General features: G+C 43.3%; 1 protein-coding gene across 1 annotated transcript in view; it reads left to right on the forward strand.

Annotated features, from left to right (window-relative positions):
* Positions 1–21806, forward strand: part of arid1b (AT-rich interactive domain 1B) — a 160880-nt gene that overhangs the window by 18115 nt on the left and 120959 nt on the right. Inside the window, exon 2 of the mRNA XM_068580025.1 lies at positions 7027–7230. Coding sequence (XP_068436126.1) covers positions 7027–7230 — 204 coding nt within the window. The remainder of the gene's footprint in view (positions 1–7026; positions 7231–21806) is intronic.

The raw sequence follows: 21806 nt of genomic DNA on the forward strand, positions 1-21806 counted from the left end.
TCGTTCATAATTATCCAAGCTGTAGAAACACAGTTCCTCTCCAATACCATTCCATTAGCAAAGGTGGTGATTTCCTTGAATAAGAGGGGATTCGAGCCTGCATATTTAATAACAGCATTTCGGCTCGGAGCCGGGAGACGTGGGAAGCAAAAGGGCAGCACATTTACTCAAATGGCCTGTTCCCTCTCTTTGGGGCAGATGGAGTTATTGTTATTTTTCCTCCCTCCTGCCCCCTTTTCCCCCCTCTTTCATTTGGTTGTGTAACAGCATCTCTCCGTGGGGTTCTGCGGGCTGGGGAAGTTAGAGACGAGAGCATTCCTCTCGTTCCACCACGGCGCTTAGATGAAATGCGGCGTTTCGGTGGCCCTCCACCGTCCCAGGGTCACGGCAGGCAGGAGACGCACACAGGGCCGAGAGACAAAAGACTGGTGATGTACGTTGCAAGGCTCACCCTGCTTCACATCAGAAACTGATTTGATGAAAATAGGCAAGCAAGAGGCGCCGTCCCTGTTTCCTGAAAGCATTTAATTTGCGTTGGTTTCAAAGCAATAGTTGTACTGCCACGCAATCTCACCTAAAGGCTTTTCAAGTGATTTTCTGCCCAGCGAGAAACTTTTTCAAGGGGAAACATTGCTGATTTGAAGCAAAGTTTGTCAGATGATTTAAAAACACATGCTCAGCACATGAAAAAAAATGCGAATGCGTTAGAAGAGAGAGAATGAGAATTGAGAACCAGCCTTAAAAAACACTACAATATGTCACTTGGAAAAAGCTTTTTCTCTAACTGGAACCTGTGCAGTTTTATCTTTTTTTATTCTCCTTGTTATATAGTTGAAATCAGAAAAAAAAAAATCCAGTTTTGAAAAACTGCTTCCTGGCACGAGATTAGACTGGGAAATTGGAGGTCTGTGTTCCTCCACACGTGTCTTCTCTACTGTATGTAGACGATTTCGTTTTGTTTGTTATCATTCTCTAATAGCGTGTCGCAGGCATGTCAGCCGCATCTCGTTTTGTCATTGAGGTTTTCCCTTTTTTTTTCTCCTCTACTCTCTGTCCCTGCCGCTTCTTTAGCTCTCAGTCGAGGCGAGGGAAAAGGGCTCCGTCGACCCCGCGACCCCAATCTCACTTGAGACAGATGAAGCAGCCTCTCTCCTCCGCCTGCACCTTCCACTCCTCCCTCTCCTCCCCCCTCCTCTCCTCCATCCCCGTCCTCCCCTCACTTAATGACGTCTTTGTGCCGGCCGTGACGAACCGAACGCTCGGGAACTTTTCCTCATGCACACATCAGGGGGTCGGAAGGGGTGTGTGTGTGTTTTTCTGAGCACCCTGACGTGTGTGTGTGTGTGTGTGTGTGTGTGTGTGTGGTGTAAATATTGGTGTCAAATGCAGAGGGCACACCGATCAACGGGCTCCAAGGAGGACGCAGGAGAGTGAGCAATTATGTGCATTGCGCCAGACACAAAAGCACGCTGGTCGGCCGCATGACAGCCTCTTATCTGTCTGCCTTTCCTTCTCAACTCACATCATCATCGCCAAACACACAGCGTGTTCGCATACGTTTCCCCCGTCTCCTTTACGGCTGTCACTCCCTCCACCTCTCCTCCGATAATTTTGTGCATCTCTTTGCTAGCCAGCCTTCATGCCTAGCCGCCTGTGCCATGCAGGCACTGTGGGCCGAGGAAAGGCAATTTGGCTCTGTCCAGCTCCCAGCGGACCAGCGCTACTCCTCACGCTGTCATTCATTACCAGACTTTTTACTAACAAGGCGTGCGTGCCGAGATGCAGGACGAGATTGTGTTTCAAGACATAATTCACTGAATTTGGTCGTCTTAGCGATGCGGCGTTCACATGGGAACGCCGCCGTGCGCACAGCCCGGCTCCACTACACACGTACACAATAAGTTCTGTTTTCAGGACGGGGGTAACTGGATAGGAAAGATCTGTCAAGGCTAAGTGCTGTGTGTTGTCAGCATTTAGTATTGAGTTAACTTGCCTGAATCTTGGCAGTGAAATGAAGTGATGGACCGATACTAAAGAGTGATCTATTCCTCACGGGGGCCGGGGAGGGAGGAGTTAACAGCGCGCTGCTCCTCTGCTCTCCGCTTGATGACATCAGTATTGTCTCTGCATCCATGAAATTAATTTTTCTAATCTTAGTCAGCAGGAGCGGGGGAATTTGCACACATTAATATGGAACTCGATCTGTACTCGCCCACTGCTGCAGTCTCTCTTCTCCTCTTTCTCTCTCCCCTTCTCCGCCTCTCCCATCTTTTTGCTTTCCACCCTTTCTATTCTTCCTCTGCTTGCAACAGTGGGCCCAGATGCAGAGGGTTTCAAGCCCGGAGCTTTGTTCAGGGGGCCGAGGCATTCGCAGGGCCCCGTAGTGTAATAGGAATGGGAGAGTGCTCTGCTGCGTGGTATAAATAAAACACATAAAAGACAAGGCTGATTGTCCCAGCAGACCACCCAGCTCTGGCTGCGGCATGTTGATTCTCCAGGGACCGACGCAGCACAGAGCATAAAGAGGATCCGTTGACAATAATTATCCTTATTTGTTTTTCCTCACAAATACACACGGGCGAAAAGGGTTTCATTACACAGGTATAAAAGCCGGCATTCTGCATTAGTCCCTCCAAGAAAAAGAGAAGATAATCAATACCGAAACGGCATCTCGGGGCTAATTTTCATACACAATCAGGTTTGTTGAATTTCTCTATGGTTATATTCAGAACCATTTTCACATGGCACTAATTTGCACCAGTGCCAAATAGGTTTTTATAATATAATAGGTGAAAGATATAATTTCTGCTATTTTTGTACAGTACATCAGACTAAAGACTCGGGAGTCCAAGCAGCTACGAGGAGCTTTAGAGCCGTAGCTGCTTGGGCCTGATGTGTCTTTTTTTAGGAACTGTTGCCTATCAAACAGGAAAAAGCTGTTGTTCTAGACAGCATTAAAGCACCGGGTGATTTAACGCATCATAATAGTTCACTGAACTGCTCTTCCGAGGTTCAAACTATTCCTGAAGTAGCCGCCGCTCAATAAAGCAGCTTTTAGTCCATAAAGAACATATGAAGGAACATTTTTTATTACAGTGTGGGTTGTATGAAGAGCACCACTAAAATCCTCTAGGGGGAAAAAAAAACAGGTTTTTAGTGGAAATACTGAACGCTGGTATGTAGCAACACTGATCTCACTGTATTGTTACGACACCTGCTAAGTGGGGGAGCCGGTCTCTGCCACGGTTTCCTCTGTGTGTTGTAAATAACTGAAATGAAGGGCTGATGCAGACAGGTGATGATTTGGTCATCTGGTGTGAAGGACAAGGGCAGCAATAGCCACAGGGACACTGTTTGTGTGTGTGTGTGTGTGTGTGTGTGTGTGTGTCAGCCCTATTTGAACATGTTCATTCACCACGGCTGATAAATCAGAAGATTTCTAAAAAGAATTCCCGCTTTCAAAATGCAATTGGAATAATAACCATTTACCAATATTGTTTTATGTTTGTTTGATCCCAGTGTGCGTCTCATAATCCACATATCCAAGCCTTTTGTGTCGAGCATTTTGTCTCTTTCTGATTAACAACTTAGCACATTAAAGCGAGAAGAAATACAATCATTTTTGCAACATAAAAATGTTGTCGATTGAGCTCAGAAAAGCAATTTAGCAGGTTTCACCCCACAGTAATTTCACCCATGTTCTGTTTTAATGGCTTTGTTTTGCAAAAAAGCAACAAAAAAAAGAAGCTCACCAAAGTCAGAGCGCTGGAGAGGAGTTCATAAATTGAATTTTAAATTTAGCAGTTGAATTACTATTGTCTCCCATGCCTCCTCCCCCTCCTCCATTGAAGGCATACCCAGATGAACAAAAGTGAAAAACACATTTGAAGAAAATAAAAAAAACAATTTCTGAGTATTCCCTCTAGTTTTTTATCTGCTGTCCCTTCTGGCGCAAACACGATTCACTACGTGTCATATTCATAATTTTTTTCCTAAGTACAGCCATTTCTCTGAGGGTAGAAAGAAAAAAATAATCTTTCAATTTGTCAAGAATTGTTGTCTTTTTTTATGGCTGGTGGTGTGAGGGAAATAGTGGGCATATCTCTCGGAAAAGGCTGCAGTGGGCTGAAATCTCATTTAGTGGAACTTGTCATGAGAGGAGATACGAGGCTCCACTTGGGGAGGCGGAGAATACTCATGTTTTTTTGCTTCAGTGGACAGGTGTGGATAATGCCATGTGTGGAAGATGGACCAATGTATGAGATAGCTCTCTATCATTTTATTGTGGCTTTTTATTTAATAATGTCCCACAAGAGTGGGTGAGGGATGAGAGAGCTCAACAGTGAGAGCCAGAGCAGGATTCTGCTAATACACCTTTCTGTGAATGTGTGTGTGTGTGTGTGTGTGTGTGTGTGTGTGTGTGTGTGTGTGTGTATTTAATCGAGCGTCCGCTGCTCCGCTCCCAAAACTCTGAAGTTGTTTTCTGTGACCGGTGCCTTTCTAAAGGGCAGCAGTTATGTTTTTTTTTTTGTAAGCGTGTGTTTACACTTGGCAGCCGTGGGAGGGGATTTACTTGTGTTGCGCTCAGCATTTTTGGCAAACGGAGGACCTCTTGAGATGGGTTGGGGGAACTGGATGGAGCTGGGGAGGGGGGGTGTGTCCCATATCATGGGTGGCACAGTGCCCTGGATTTTCAAATACTGGAGAGCGTCGCCCTTTCGCTGCAGATATCCTTAGCGGACCTGTGTGTGAGTGTGTGTCTGGCTTGTGGCGTGTTCGGAGTCTACACGCATTAAACAGGTCACATGTTGCTCTCCGCTGAGGAGAAAACACCATTATTGCTCCATTAGAAGCTTATGACCAGAGTCAGTTTAAAAAGATTTTCTTAAACAAATCTCTCCTTTGATATTCAGTTGGTTTAAGTATAATGCTCAGCTCAGATGCACTAAAGAACTGAATCCATTTCTGAATTAAGTTATTAGATCACTCTCGTTCCCACTCAGTCAGGCTCTTCATCGTCTTACTAAGCGATAAGGAGCCGGGACAAATAATCTGATGATTCAGGATCGTTTCCTCAGAGGAAGAAAAAAAAAAAAATCCAATAAGGAACACATTTTGCTTCTTGAACTTGAAGTTCAGCTGTGAGTATTTCAAAAATACAAAATGATTTTCCTCTTAAAAACATTTATAAACGTGTTTCACAGCACAATGGCTCATAACTTTAATTATTTCCTAATGTGCTTTACTCTAGTGCTGGCAATCATTTTGTCAGATGAGATGTCAGTTCTGTAAGGTGGTTACATTTTTCATTTTAGATCAGTACCGCTGGTGCACTCTGTGCCTTTTGCTTCGACAACGTAGGGAATGCTTCACTTATTATAGTTTCACACATGAAGGAGGGCAAAGTAAAGAGTATAGTACAAACATGCATTAACACAAACGTAGCAAAAAGGATTCATTTTTTGCCTTGAGATGCAGACCTTTGCAGGGTAACCCCTTCTCCTCTCACACCCACATACCTCCATGCTGTGAAAAACTTTTAGACAGCGTAGAGTACTCGTTCCTCTCTCTCTCCCTGGCTTTCTTCCTCCATCTCTCCCACTACTATAAAACACTCTTTCTCTTTCTCCTCTGCACTCTGTGAAATAGTCCAATGTACTCCACGCACATGCCTCAGTAGACAAAACCACTTTAAAGCTCGAGCGCCGTAACCGTCCGCACGTAACCTGCTGAATAAAGTGCTGCCATCCCCTGACATGTCTTCTTGATATTAGCCTGGCAATATGAGGCAACAGCAATTTCTCCTCCACACTAGACGAGGTGATATTGAGTTGGGAAGAGGAGAGGGAACTGAGGAGGGAGGTGGTGGAGGGGGAGGAGGGGGGAGTTATTTGGAGATGAGAGAGGAGAAGTGAAAGTCTGTGTGTGTGTGTGTGTGTGTGTGTGCGTGTGTGTGTGCGCGTGTGCGTGTGTGTAACAGTAGGAACAAAATGTCATAAATCACACATGATCCTGCACGGCGGAGACAAAAGGGAGAAGGCATGAGAGGAGAGAGGGAAGATAGAAGAAGTCCACATTATCTGCCCAGCAGACAGACAAACACGGCGCTACGGGTGACGGATTAGCATTAGCCTGACGCACTGTACCAGAATTTTCCAATGGCTCACTGAGACCCCATACAACCTCTAAAAAGGCTCTGAAATACTTACAACGGAATAAATTGCCCTTGACACCCTCTCTTTCTTCTCTTTGATTTTGTTTTGTGTGTTTAAGAGGCTCGCTCCCCAGGTGTAGCTTCGGAGAGCAGGTACTTTGACTGCTTCACTGCCCCGAATTCCCTCCTGGGATTCAAACTTACAAACTTGATATGCCTCGATACAATTGTAATGCGATGTTTGAAATCCCTGCCAGACTCACAGCCCTCACCAGTTTTTTTATTTGAATTCAGAAGAGCATCAACTCAAATGTAGTTATCAGTGTTTTCTGCCAATTGTTTTTTTTCCAGTCCGCAACAACATGAACACGAGCTAGTAAGTGAGGGAGCGCTGTACGGCGATTACTGGCACTGCTGGTCTGTGGTTGTGGGAACTAGGCCATAGAGTTTTTTATTGCTATTGCTTCCCATCACTTTAAACAACATTTACAACACTTTCAAAACCCTTTCAGACATTAAAACAAAGAGACAAGCGTTAGGTTTTAATTAAAGCATTATATGTTGGCCTTCCTCCAGCAAAGTTTACTCTGGATAGCATCGTTGCTTACTTAATTCCAGTTGTAGTTCATTTATGACCTGTAGACATTAATTTAAGGCTTCCACTTGCTGTGCAATTACAAGATAAATCAATGGCGGCTGTGGTTTGGAGTGTGTGCACTAAGTGGACCTCCATCCAACTTGGCATGTTCTGGGTGAATTCATTTGAGTGGCTCTCAGCCAATCACAACGCACCGTCGTGAATAAATGTAAGATATTTGCAAAGAAATAAATGCTGATGACATAACATGAGTCCCTCCTGTTCCCCTCTGCAGGTGTCCTCCATGGACTTCATGGCTATGAAGCGCTCGCAGCTCTACAGCATGGCCAACAATCCTTACTCCACTCCACAGCAGCCAGGGGGCGGGCCTTACCCTGCTAGCCAGCCATACACATCACCTCCTCCACACAGATATCCAATGAGCATGCAGGGGAGGGGCCAAATGGGCATGGGCGGGATGCAGTATCCTCAACAACAGGTATGTCAACAAAACGAAAGGTTACATTTTTTTAGTCAGCCAACTCAAATCTGCATTGCAGATCCAGATACCTTAGCTGGTATTGTAAGCCATCTTACTGGATGTGGGGCATCCAAACATTCTCCATGGGCTTCCCCCGAAGGCTTGGCATGTTCATTTTGAGAAGCAGCCTAAAATACCAAGCAGAACATTTCACACTCTGGCATGTGGCGGTGTCACTCCCGTTCATCATTCAGTTCCCCATTAGACTCCCACTGGAGCGAGATGGGTTTGACGCTGTGTGCGTGTGGTTTGTGTGTGTAAGCATGGTCATTCTTCATGCCTGTTTGATGGAGCGTCTCCATGCTTGATTATGTAATTCTGTAAGCCTCTGTATTGTATGTGTGTGTGTGTGTGTGTGTGTGTGTGAGGGGGAATGGGGGGTGGGGAGGGCATGCTTGTTTGATTTTTGTGTGTACGTCTCTTTAATTGTGTGTTTATGTGATGTATGTGTGTGGTGGAATGCTATCTGTGTAGTAAACACAGCCGACCCACGTCACAGTCTGTCTGTTCGGCGCTGTGGCCCTGTGATGGAGACAATAGTGCTTCTGTCGGCATTATTGAGTCTTAAGTGAATCTCATTTGGACTGGAAGGGTGTGTGTGTGTGTGTGTGTGTGTGTGTGTGTGTGTGTGTGTGTGTGTGTGTGTGTTGGAAGGAGAAATACAGACAAACTATGTATGTGCATTACTCTGTATGTGCTAAATGTATGTGTTTGTGTGGATCATGATATAGGTGTCCCACAATTTCTGGCAAAAGCAAACTTCTTCTGTGTGTTCTTTGTGTGATATTCTCGTTCCATCAGTGTAGTTTGTAGTGAAGCAGCACTACTGAGCACCACAGCGAGAGAAAGGGGGGGGTTGTCCCCTGCTGTCACTGCCTGCTATATTTAGTCAGTCTGGTCTGTTGATCCGGACTTGGACACCTCTTATTGGGGCGAGCGAGCTTCCTCACATAGCAAGACCAGAGAGAGAACGAGAAAGAGAGAGATGGAGAGAGGGAAACAGATGGACTGATAGACAGCCTTCCTACACTGTGTTAAAATATGTGCGCACATGTAGTCGCAGAGAAAATTGGTCCGTAAATTTATATTCAGATAGACCTTCACCTACAATTTTCACATATACAGTGAAGATTTATATTTTATATTTTAAAGAAACCCCCATGTGGAGATATAAGATAGAAGACGTAGGCACACAGAGAATAAAAGGAATGCTACACTGATTTTACAAATGAAGAGTAGCTTACTCATAATCGGGAATACTACATTATACAGCAGTTGTATAATGTCTTTTGTGGCTTTGGAGGAGCTCTGTGACATTTTATTAATAGATTATTTTTTTATGTTTTTTTTATTTTACTACTGCAGGCTATGTGTGATTGTACTAATAACAATGATAATAATAATAATTGTTGTATATAGTTAAATACATATCATTGATTTGATCCTACATTTTGGTCTCAATAAATAAATACTGAAATGAGCAGTTTAAAAAGCTACAATTACAGAATGGCTGAAAAGGTGTAGGTTGAAGCCAGAGCATATTATGCACGCCCATGTCATAATATCAAAAAATGTTATAGAAATAGTATTAATTGCCAGAAAGTTCAGTGTCTTGCTTAACAATTAATTTACTCCATCATGTTTTTCTCTCACTGGTGACATTGTGCTCTGCAGTCCTAACAGGAAGACCTCATTACCCGAGCTGCAGGTCCAAACCTCATATGACGCATCTTGACGATGTCAACGCCCTCCCACAACATTATTGAGCCTGCTCAGGGTTTTTTGCAGTTCGAAAAACCCACATTTGGGAGGGAGGAGGCGGTGACGATGTGAACACGGGCTGTGCATAGAGAGTAATGCCGACACATAGTGACGTACAGTCAGTAACACGCACAAAAATACATCCCTGGTACTGCTCTGTGATGAAATCCTCGGGCGTATTACATAGCTCGAACGAAGCGCTATGGAAGGTAATTAGTTCAAATAGAATTAGTTGTTCACTCTGGCTATAGCCATGGGAAATGTGCTTCTAAAGTTTCTAATTATCTGGCTCTGGCTTTAAAAGCAGCACCACCGCATTGCCTATCTGCAGCCGGTGAAATCTAGCTCACAGTAATGAGTTCGTTGGAGGAGGTTTAATTCCACACTCTCACATGAGCGTAATGAGCCTCACCTCCTGAAAAGCGGTCAGGGGTCTGATCGGGGAGGAGCGGGGAGGGCTAAGCATTAACGCCCTACACGTATACTGCAAAATCTACTGTATATCAAGTCTTAAAGTGACTATTTATGACATAACAAAAGATGCACCGAATGCAGTTAAGACGGACATGATAGCAGCTGTGTTGGGAGGAGGATAAATCCGCCACCCCGCCCTCTTTCCTAACCTCAGATGTTGTAAAACTGCCCCAGGATCAGCTTCAACAATCACTCTCATCGTCTTGACTGTGGCTGCATCAGCATGGGGGATTGTGGGTGATGTAAGACGCGGCACACACAGTCCCCCCATGATGCATTGCGCTTCAGGGCTGAGACCTCAGCTTGTCACAGCCAAGCATGCTGGGATGTTGCCAGGCAACGTGACGTTAACAAAGATATGTGTGTACGTCTATCTCTGTGATTTCCCCAGGACTGAGTGTGTGTGTGAGTGTGTGTGTGTGTGTGGGGGGTTTTAGCAAGAGGAACAAAAGGTTCTCTTTGACTGTCGTTATTATGATTAAATCCTGCTAGAATTAAGCCCCACTCGTATTAAATAAGAACTCTAAAGCAATACATATATTTCATCAAGTGGAGGTATTAAATATAGGATATGAAGGGCTAACCTCCGTCCTTTTCAAAAGACTCACACATATGATGTCGAAATGTGTCTTTGTAACAGCTTAGATATACAGTATGTTATGGATGCACAATTACTTTAATTACACCTCAATATGTATTTCATATTTTAATAGAAGGGTAGGTTATTATTTGTAACTTACCCTGAGTGACAAATGCGACCACAAAACACAACGCCCCCCTTTGGAAGCCAGGGACCTGTGTTGCTTCTCTCTTTTTCCTGTCATCTCTCTACTATTGCCGCCAAATAAAAGGATAAAATGTCCCAAAAATAATAATAAAAAACAAACAATATTTGAAAAGAAATCCAAGAGCAACATCTATATCCACAATGTGTGTTCCCATTACTCAAGAAGATCCACAGAGCTCTTTGTAAACAGTGTTTATTGGTACTACTTACCACAGAAAAAATAGTTCCTATGAAAATTGTTGATTGTAGGGTTGGTGGATTATCCAGAGTAACAGGGACAATACCACTGTTTGATGCTGTGAGCATCACACACACACACACACACACACACACACACACACACACACACACACACACACACACAATGAATTTCACCTCCAGTTTTGGGATGGGGTTGGAAAATCTGAGATAGAAACATTATGTGTATGTGTGTGTATATATGCTTGCGTGTGTGTGTGTGTGTGTGTGTGTGTGTGTGTGTGTGTGTGTGTGTGTGTGTGTGTGTGCGTGTGTGTGTGTGCGAGAGAGAGAGTGATTTTAATGAACAGACTCTGACATAATAACCTGAAGGACTATAACTTGATAACCAGAGCTGGACAGTGTTTTGGATCTATGTGGCACGTTTGCACTCACAAATCATGTCAACTCAGCTATTTACTATTGTTTCTGTACATTTGCACCTTAGAATATACAGCGATGTAAAAGATGTCACATTTGTAACATTTACATGCGTAAACACACCGACGCCTACATGCTATATTGACGCATTTACACAGCCAGAAAAAAAGCTTGTGCAGGAGGGAAAGGAAGCTAAAAGCTGACACAAAGACCTCTCCTGTAGTTCATAGAAGCACTTTGACTGAACTGTTTCATGTGCTTGTTTACAGCGGTGGAGTTACTGGCGTAAGGTACTCATTGTGTGTGTAACCCAGCGGCTGTTTGTGACCCTTCAGTCCAGATTGAGTCATTGTTTCTCGGGGACCTTGTTTACCTGTTGAGGCCCTCCAGCTCAATGTCTGCAGCTCTCTCTGCCTCTTCAGTCCCATGTGGTGCACGCTCGCACAGACAGTATACCCATGCACAGACAGTATACCTATGCACAGACTGTATACCTATGCACAGACACCTATGCACAGACAGTATACCCATGCACAGACAGTATACCTATGCACAGACTGTATACCTATGCACAGACACCTATGCACAGACTGTATACCTATGCACAGACTGTGCACAGACACCTATGAACAGACTGTATATCTATGCACAGACTGTATATCTATGCACAGACAACTATGCACAGACAGTATACCTATGCACATACACCTATGCACAGACTGTGCACATACACCTATGCACAGACTGTATACCTATGCACAGACTGTATACCTATGCACAGACTGTATATCTCTGCACACTCTCACACGCCCTGTAAAACTTTCTTATATTTGGTACGCTACTCTAGCCATAGGAGGCAAGTACAGACAGAACCATACACCTGCAAGCCTCAAGCGAATAAGTCCTGGATCTTGTGTTAGGTTTAGTTAGCGTCATGCCGCGTCCACATGCGTACCACAAAGGCTGAAAAATAGAGCGTACAAGACTATGTGTGTGTGTGTGTGTGTGTGTGTGTGTGTGTGTGTGTGTGTGTGTGTGTGTGTGGAGTGATGGGAGCCAGAACAAACATATCAGCAGGAGAGGGGAAAAGGGAGAGGATGAGGAGGAAGGAGAAGAGGGAGGCGGGTGTCTTGGGGATGACAGGCCACACGAGAAAAGCGTCTGTTTAGGAAGTGGAATGAAGTTGAAATAAAAAATTTTAAAAAAGCAGAAGAAGAAGAAAAAAAAAGCTCAGCCAATTCTTAGCGTAATTTCCTGTGATTTTAAAGTTGGCAGCCGGAGAGGAGAAGGAATTTGAAGGAAACATTAGTGTTTGATGTGAAAAGAAGGGAGGGATGAAGGAGTGGGAGAAAGAGCGGGAGGAAAAAAAGATATCCTGGAAAATGAAAGAGAGAGAAGTTGAAAAAGGAAGTAGTGTGTGTATATGTATGGGGGGTGGAGGGGCTTCAAAGACTCATGCAGAAACCGTTTCCAGTGCTGGCTGTTTGTTCCTTACACGCTGGGCCAACTTAATAGAAGCCAAACATTTTAAGTCAAGTGGAAATGTGGCTGACCTGCCGCCTGTTCAGTCCGTACAAACCACAACACTCCTCCACAAGCCGGCTGTCCTTCACGGCTTTGTACCTTTTTTTATACCTTTTTTTTTTTTTTTTTTTTACAAGTCACACTCTCTTTCTAAAGATTATGTTTCAGGAACCGTCAGTATTCAGTAATAATCAGCAGGCAAAAAAAAAAAAGAGAACAGAAAATTAATACATCTGTATTCCTTCAAAAAGCCTGAATTACATTAAGCTGGGCAAGCTGTGTACATTCCTAAATAATGAGCAACATTTCTCTTCTTTGTTTTTATTCACTTCATTTGCAATACAACATGTTTTACAGTGTTTCTCAGAACAGCTGAAACCATTCAATTAAAACCAGTGCATTGTATTGTTTTTTGTAAATAGTCATAGACACTCAATAAATCTTTTATTTGAATGTTTTGTAGTATTGTAACAGAATAGGCCTTTTTTCCCCTCACAGAAGACTTTTGAACATGTTACAGTAAGAAAAGCACACGTGTCAATATAAAAATTAATGATGGCTGAATTCCAATTAGCTGGACTCGTTTTATGGTCCTGGTTTTGTGCATGCTGGCTCACTGTCCTACTAATGTGGCTTTACTGGGAAACTTCCATAGAGTGAAGCTCATTCATGTTTTTAGTACCACCTGCGTTTCCTTACTTTGATATGTCAGAACGTGTGCTGTGAAAAAGGCCAAGGACACAGGAAAGTGAAGCAGAGAAACGGAATTCAGCAATCATTTTGTTATTTAGACCTGTGCCTTTCCAACTGTGACAAAATGTCTCATGAAAAAGACTTATTGATTGAAAGGCCGTTTGATACCCAACAGCAATAACAAGAGACAACAGGTAAGTAAGCTTGTAAACATTCGACTAAATCTCGCCCGTCCTTTGAATTATTTCCAGTTGAGAAACACACAGACGCTGATAATTAGAACATAATTTGTGAGCATTCCTACATGGGCCAGAAAACAGTGATTGTGCTTTTACGTTTCCATTTAAATAAAAAGCTGTAAAAATCCTTGTCCGTCCAAACATCATCTTGTAGACTATCGACTTTGGGGAGTTAGATGGGTAATTTACGACATTGATTGAGCCACGGTGGGTTGGGGGTTCCTCAACAGTGGGGAGAGCAAGGGCCACTTGGAAGCACTTAGGGGCCCCGGGTGCTGGGGTTGTCTCTGGGGTTAATGCAGCCAGCGCTGCTTGCTCTGACGGATGGCTGGGAAGCCCCAATAAATCAGCCCCTCTGCCAGGAAAGATGGAGGGAGAGGAGGGGTGGGGGTACAAAGGGGACCACTCCAGACTCCTCACGCCCCTCCCTTTTGGAAAGGCTCTCGAAACACTGGAGGCTCGTTCAAAGTACACATCCCTGCCATGCAGAAACACACCCACACAACAGCCACTTTCTTTCTTCCATCATCCTCCACAACTCCAAATCTGCACTCCATAACGGCCCATGGGACCCCGGGCATATTCACCTGAGAGAGAGAAAGAGAGAGAGACAGAGAAGGGGGGAATAAGGAGGGGGGGTTAAAGGAGGACAACGATATGGAAAGGCTGATTAATTAAGGGTTTCTCTCTGGCTATAGAATAGATGAAGTTTCAGGATCAATTAATTAGCAAGCTAGCCTACGCACGTCAATGGCTCTAATAGCCTGCTCTCATTTGTAACTTTTATTACCCTGCTGCCGTGAAGTGGCTCTCAGCCAATCAGACGCCACGTGGAGACGATGCTGCGTGGCCATTAACTGGAAAGGGGGGAGAAACCCCCTCCCGTATCACAGACCAGTTGAAACAACACTATCAATTATCTCAATGTACGGCGTGTGCGTGCTCGATCTAACATCAAGGAAGACGGCAAAACACAGAATGGGACACAAAGTATGTGAGCTATTAGTGAAATTAAACCCAGCTGTCAGTATTTTCTGTTGCACTAGTTGTATGGGCTGCAAACTTCATCATTCTTTTGCGCAAGCAGGTGAAGTGACGGTGGATTTTAATAAGATTTAGTGTTTGAATGCAGGCAATCGGTGTAAAACGTCACAAATGGAGTGTTTTTGAAACAGGCTCGGTGTCTGCAGTGCTCTATATGGGCCTATTGATAAGATAAAAGAGCAGAGAGATGAAAGTGGAGCGAAACGGAGGGAGCGAGGAAGGAAGGGAGAGAAAAGAAAATGGATGTGTTACGTCTTTTTGCGAGTTACTAGGGGATTAGTTGCTGCTCTAATTGGCTCTCAGAGAATTCATCTCAGTTTTCTTTCAGATTAGAGATAGATTTTTACACAGGTCAAGTCTGCTCCGTTTTCCCCCCGTTTCTGGGTTTCATTTGGAGAACGGAGAAGTGAAGAGACGTGACGCGGCATCAGCATTTGAAAACAGATCTGAGAAGCCATAGATTGGCAAGATCAGGCTGTTACCTCAATTTATCCACTGTGTATCGCTCACATACATCCATTTGGTGTGATTGCTATGAGAAGATGAAGACAGAGCCCGTTTATACAGACTATGGAGTCCAACTTCAAAGTACAGCTAACCTACTGTATTGACTTGAATATGAGTCGATCTGAATGTTAAGATAACCTTTACCCTTTTGCAACAGCTTTTAAGATACGTTCTATATGCAGGAAGATAAATCCAGTCAACAACTATAGTCTTTAAACAAGAGACTGTAAACATACTGTCGCCTTTACATGTTTTATATTCCATTACACCACCTCAAGAGAATCATCATCAGCCACTAGATTAGTATTCGCAAACATCATGAACGCTCTTGGAAGGTTAAGTTGCATTCAAGTAACTACTGTTGTACTTTACAACCACCGCAGAAAGACACAGAGAGAGAATGCGTGTGAAACATCATCTTGTATTTCGACCGCTACATTTCATCAATCGTTTGGATGAAAATGGCAACCTGGGGCTGAGTATATGGTTTATTGTTTCATGATCGAACCGCAATGTTGTTTTTTTTAGGGATACCTCTGTAAAACAAAAGAGGTGTTCATTCAGCTACATTTGGTCTTTATGGTGGTGCTGTTGAACTGTATTGTTTCTGATATTTAGCCTACCCTCATTCATATAAATGGAGTGGACTAATAATTTAAAAAAACTTAGTATAATGCACTGCACTTCTAATGAGCATAAAGTTGAATCAATACCTCATAACGGGTTGAACGCAGGGAGAGACGACCCCACGGGCCACCAAGCCCCTCAGTTTGGTGGCCCAAATGTAGACTTACGCACAGCATCCACACCGAGCCAAAGGCACTCTACAATCCATGATGTCACTGGCATTTAACACGGTGTCAGCATTTAAAGGAAGAAAGCCCGTATTTCACAGCGCATGGGAAATACGAGTATAATCTCCTGCGCCACGTCGACCGCTAATGAGGAACGAGCGTGTTTCAACGAGAAGCCCCCGTCCCTCCTCTGCCTCCCTCCAGCCTCACTGTTCAGATGTAATTGACATGACTCCTCCACAAGTTCGAGCCTGTCGTCTCAGCGAGCGGTAAAACAAAAATTGCGCTGTGTGCCAAAATGATTGATCTGAAAGACATTTTATGACAATTGAGTGCTAAATTGTGTTGTTTACATGTGTCACTAGCATCCATTTCCCTCTTTTCTTCATCTGTAATTTATTGATGATTATTTTCTATCTGTCTCCACTAAATTTCCAATGTAAACATTGAGAAATTCTGTGTCAAGAAACTGCAGTTTATCAATGATCTATTTAGTCTCACATCCTGTCTTGGGGGAAAGCCGGCTCCAACTCAGTATTAGCATCTGCACCTCAGCACTCTTCCCTTGCTCATTCAGATCCATTTCTGACCCCCCACAATGCATCACATTTGCTTTTCTTCTCTCTTTCTCTCTCAATTTCCCCTCTCTCTTCTGTCTTTCTTGGCCACAGATTGGGGTCAGGAGTTTAGTAGGGGAAAAACATTTGGAGCCAGTGGCACGGGGCCCAGAGCCTCTCGCACAAAATAAATAAATAATAAATCGCTCTTCACACACACATTACAGAGAGCATTAACCTGCCCTGCTCTGCCTCTCCAAACGTCTCCATTACGGCTCTGCTTGGAACAACACAGCCAGTCGTCAAATGATGTGAGCAGAAACGGAGAATTAGAGAGACGGAAAAATAAAGACAGACAGACAGGGGGGCAGAGAGCAACGCTCGGCAGTCTTCAGAAAGGGATCCGAGATGAAAATACAGAAAAACACGCCTGTGTGCCTTAACAGTCGATAGCTACACTATCTCGCTCGCTTTTACCCGCCGCCGGTTCGATGTTGATGTTATCACCAGGTCGATAAGTCACAATCTTTGAATAGGCAGGCTTTTGTTTTCATTTGGGAATAAAATCCTGCGCTATATGAAGAGCACCATGCGTCATACAAAAATAAAAAGTAAAGATGCCATCAAATGTATCTGCAGCTGTGACGACGTTTCTCTCTTTTTAAGCCTCAGAGACGCATTAAGTTTTTAGTCCATCGGACCCTATATGTCAGGAGCTCCTCGAGGGAATATCCTTAAATTTGGCACAAACATCTATTTATATTTAGCCCGGGCTTGATGTGTGGTATCGAGGTTCAGGTTACTGGCACGGGACGATTGATAGACCTGCATGTCACTGCTCCTGTCCCTCACTCTTTCTCTCAGTCCTTCAGGGGAACCTCATTCCTCGAGGTATCAAGGGCCTCCCAATGTATGAGGTGGGGGAGGAGCGAGAGAAGGAGATATCAAAGAGACGTATAGAGCGCCGGAGAGCGCTTTCACCTTGGGAGGAGGTGGGGGTGCGGGGACGATGACGAGTACGGTGATGCATCCCCTCTTCTTTCCCCTAATGTTTAATCATGAGCCTGTTGATGCTGATCCGTCCCTATCCGTCCCTCCGACGCCTCACATTTCATTGAGGGACTCACCTTCGTTCCCATCTCATTCAGCATACAAACGATGAGTGCACGTGGTGTTGGCTGTGAGCGGCGGATCTTATCACCACACTATCAGCCGCTATCTTGTTTTCATTATGTGTGTGCAGGGTTCTCGGTTGAAACATCTTGACTTCCACTGAATTAGAAAACGTATTGCAATATTATAATAATTGTCGATGCTTCAGTGACATACTAAGTGTTGTCTAATAGGCACCCAGTATGCAGGAAGAAGCTCAAGAAATGATTACATTTTCATACAATATAACACTGTAACATTTCCACACATCAAGTGTATTACAGAGGCAATATTTTGGCCATGAATTTCCATCAGGCATCAAGTTCACAGCATGACACACAATCCTCCTCATACTAAAGCCACAGGTTGCAACAACCAATCAAAAGGGAATCGGAGTGTTGAATGTCTGAGACTGACCACGCATCAATAATGAGCAAAGGTTCTTTCAATGAGACAAATTGTATTCAAGATCCATACAATTCAAATCAATGCTTTTTTTTCTATTATGATACCAGTCTAATCCTTTATAGGAAACATGTTTTCTATTAATACAAGTTAATGAAAAAATCAGCAACAAAATGACAAAAAGGATGAATTCACTATCACTATTCATTTAAAGTAGATCAATTCTTAAGCGTTATCTATAGAGAGCTTGACTATCAGAAACATAGAAAGGATATATTTAAATAAGAACACATTTAAATAAGGATACATTTAAATAAGGACACATTTAAATAAGGATACATTTAAATAAGGACACATTTAAAAAAGGATACATTTAAACAAGGATACATTTAAATAAGAACACATTTAAATAAGGACACATTTATCCCTCCAACCTGTCCTGGACATGTGCAGTATAGACTTATTAATCACATTTTTCTTTCAATCCCTCTCATTTTTATAAAACCAAGACGTAACATTTTTTTTATTGGTTTTATGTAATTTTCTTAATATCGAAACTATTTTAAAAACAGGTGTTGATTTTAAGGCGCGACAGATGAGACAGCGGGAGGAAGAGAAAGATGCATCATTGAAATGCTCCAGCCACTTAATGCAAATAAGCTTGAGAGAAATAGATGAGGCGACTGCCACAGTTGTCAGAGTTATTTTGATAGCGGTATACTTCCTGCTTCAGACTGACAGATCTGTCAACACTGATATTCCTCCCTCACTGTTACCCTGCTGCGCTCCCTCGCTGAAATGTCCTTTGATTATATGTCTTTAAGTTAGCTTTTAGATTTACTAAACTGCTGAAGTGTCTGAATATGAAAACATTTTGTACTCTGTTTACGAATGGAATTATTATTAAAAAAGAAAAAATGTATGTCTTTTGTATATTGACATAAATCCCTCCAGTGATGCTGCAATTACCTCATGTGGGTAATACTACTATTTTAAGAGCAGTTGTCCATCACTAGGTAGAGCTACTTAGTCTACGGTTTTATTGTTCTTATATTGGTCCTCATATCCCGGCCCTCAGACAGCCCGCGTAGGTCAATTGGGGCCATTGGTGAAGAAGACTTATGCCATATGCACAAAAATGCTTGTGAAAAATAGCAGCCATTAGGACAAACACACCTAATATGCTTCAACAACAGTTCTTGATCAATATCCATCCTTGTATGATTAACTCCAACTGATAAAAGATGTGTTTAGCTTTGTGCCCAGTTACTTAATTCTATTTGGAGAGGATTACATCTAAAAGTGTCTCTTTGAATTGATGACGTTGGGCTTTTAGTGTAATGTATGCTAATGTTATTAAAGCGGGTGTAGGTTTTTACAGTATCCATCAGTTTCCGTGCAGGATATAAATATAACATAGTGCTCACGTAGTCCTGTCGTCATAGCGTGGCCTACCATCACTGCGGGGGTGTTTGATTATTTGTTTGTGTTATTAAGAGCCTGTTTGGGCATTTCCACCTTTATAGATCAGCGTCAGGTGACAAACAGCAGTGTTATTTCTCAGTCAATTCTCAATCCATACAAAATTAACACACATTTTTGGTGGTGGTGAAATTACTTGAGGAACACCTACAAGAAGACGAGAAAAAATCAATAGAAAATGAGGAAGACATTAGTATGTAGATTATTATATAGATTCATAACTGATAAAACACAGTGGAGAACTATGACACATAACAGTTAAATCACTTTGTGCAATAACACCTGATAGATATCAGTTGGTTTTATATGTATATGCAAATTAGACTAATTATGCACAACAAGAATTGTACAATCCATGCACATGCTAAGGGTTTTCAAATATCTTCTAGTTTGTTTTTCCCTTTCCGAGCACCTTCCCCTGATTTATGTTTTACAGCTGTGAGTAATCAACTCCTTTTCCTTTTGTGTATCGCGATGACAATCGTGTGCATCAGCAGCACACTCAAAAATACCACACAGAAACAAAATTACATTTTAGGTTTTAACGTATTGAGTGTTCTTAGTTCTGTCCCTTTTCGGCTGAAACCTGATTCACAGTAGTGTGGAGCCATTAGACCTCTGCTGCTATTCAAGCTGTCGCTGCTCGTTAAAGGTAATTCATTAATGGCATTCACCTGCTGATCTATATTATCTACCTGTCTATCCGTCTCTGCCTCTCGCTCCTTCCTCTCCCATACGTTGCTCAAATGATGCGAGTATAAAAGAACTTGAAGCTCCACTGAAGCTCTTTCACGTTCTCTTCCTGTCTCCATTCGTCTTCATCATTATTTACCATTGCCCCATTCCTCCTGTAAGACTCCCCTTCCTTCCTTCCTTCCTTCCTTCGCGTCTCTTTTACACTCGTCTGTCGCCCCTTTCTCTCCACCCGTCTCTCTGTCTGCATCAAGTCTGTATCTGTCTCTCCCTGACTTTATCGCGTGAAGCATCGCTTTATCCATTGCTCTGCGTATCTCAGCCTGTAACACCCCTCGTCTATCTCCCCTGTGCCTATCTCTCCATCTCTGTCTCTCCAAACATTTTCCTTTGCCACCGTCTCTCGATCTCTCCATGTGTCTCTATTATGTTTCATGTTGCTTCTCTTGTCTGTTTTACTCTTTGTCAGCTCGTCTGACTCTTTATTGCGTGTAACCCCTCTCTCTTTCTTTTTTTTGTATTTAAAGCTGGCACTTGTAGTGGCCTACTAGCATGATAGCGTGCTAATGCTGCTGTGCTGCCTGTGTGCGCCTGTCTGTGCGTGCGTGTGCGTGCATGCATGTGTGTGTGTGTGTGTGTTCAGCGGTCGCGGTGGTGGCTCTGCTTCGCTCTCTGGTTGGCTGAGTCCATCTGTCACTCAAAACGGGCGACCTGTGGTCCCGGTTTCCAGCCAGCCGTAACGCCACTTCGACAGAATTATGAAAATTCCTGTCTATTGCTCATTGGCCCAATTGAATTACAAGCAGTGCCTTGTTCCGTGCAAGGTTTTTAAACGGATGATTTAAGGCACACACATGTGCACGCACACACACACGCACACACACACGCACACACACACACACACACACACATACCACTGCCATGGATGAGGGTTAGCATGGCTACTTAATCCCCTTCATCTGCAGAGCAGGAAAATATTGTCTGCCTTTGCACATGACTCTTGTTTTGATAGATTTTTGATTGAGTTCTTCTCAGTGTTTGTGTCTTTGTATCTTAATATGCCGCCAAGGCTTTTGTTTTCATCACACTGTTTCTGCAGTTTATGGTGAATTATTTGCTTCGCAGGACGTCTATTCTGCGTCATTTCTCCCTACAGCACTTCACATCTGTTGTCATTTCATTACAGACATTTATTTGACACTGTGTGCCTGCCAAGGCACTCCGGATAAATCACAGTTATTTTGTCTGCTTCCACACACCTGAGTTGAAGGAAAAGGCTGAGAATTGTCTTATTTTCTACTTCCAGCGGTTATTTTTTATTGGTATAAGCAACGGCACAGCAAGTCTGTTTATCACGAAGCATATTTTCATTCAAAGAGAATCAGTTTCCAGTGAGCTGGTGTGTACTCAGTAGGTACAGTACATTCATACAGTCGCCCCCAGCGATCAAACAGAAGCTGCATTTGAATGACTCTTTCTTCCTTCCCAAAGCCACGGTGACAGGTTGCTACTTGTTAGACCTCCAGTCTGCCTGCTGTCTCTGTTCCTATTTGACTGACTGACTGGTGATATTTCTGCCTCGTTTTTTGTTTGTCTTTATGTCTGTTTCTTCTGCTTGCTCACCTGATTGCCTGTCTACCTGCTTGCATATCTGTCAGTATCTGTTCTTGAATACACTGGAAATGGACATTCTTTAAAGGTCCCCTGTAAAGGTTCTTCTATAAAAAGGAGCTACAGGCAGCTAGAAGGAGCTTTATGTCAACAATGAGGAGAAAAGTCTGAACCGTTCACAGTGTTTGAACAC

The sequence above is a fragment of the Clinocottus analis genome, unplaced genomic scaffold (genome assembly GCF_023055335.1).
Source record: "Clinocottus analis isolate CAN_PGR_092001 unplaced genomic scaffold, fCliAna1.0.p SCAF_17, whole genome shotgun sequence".
Taxonomy (NCBI): Eukaryota; Metazoa; Chordata; class Actinopteri; order Perciformes; family Cottidae; genus Clinocottus; species Clinocottus analis.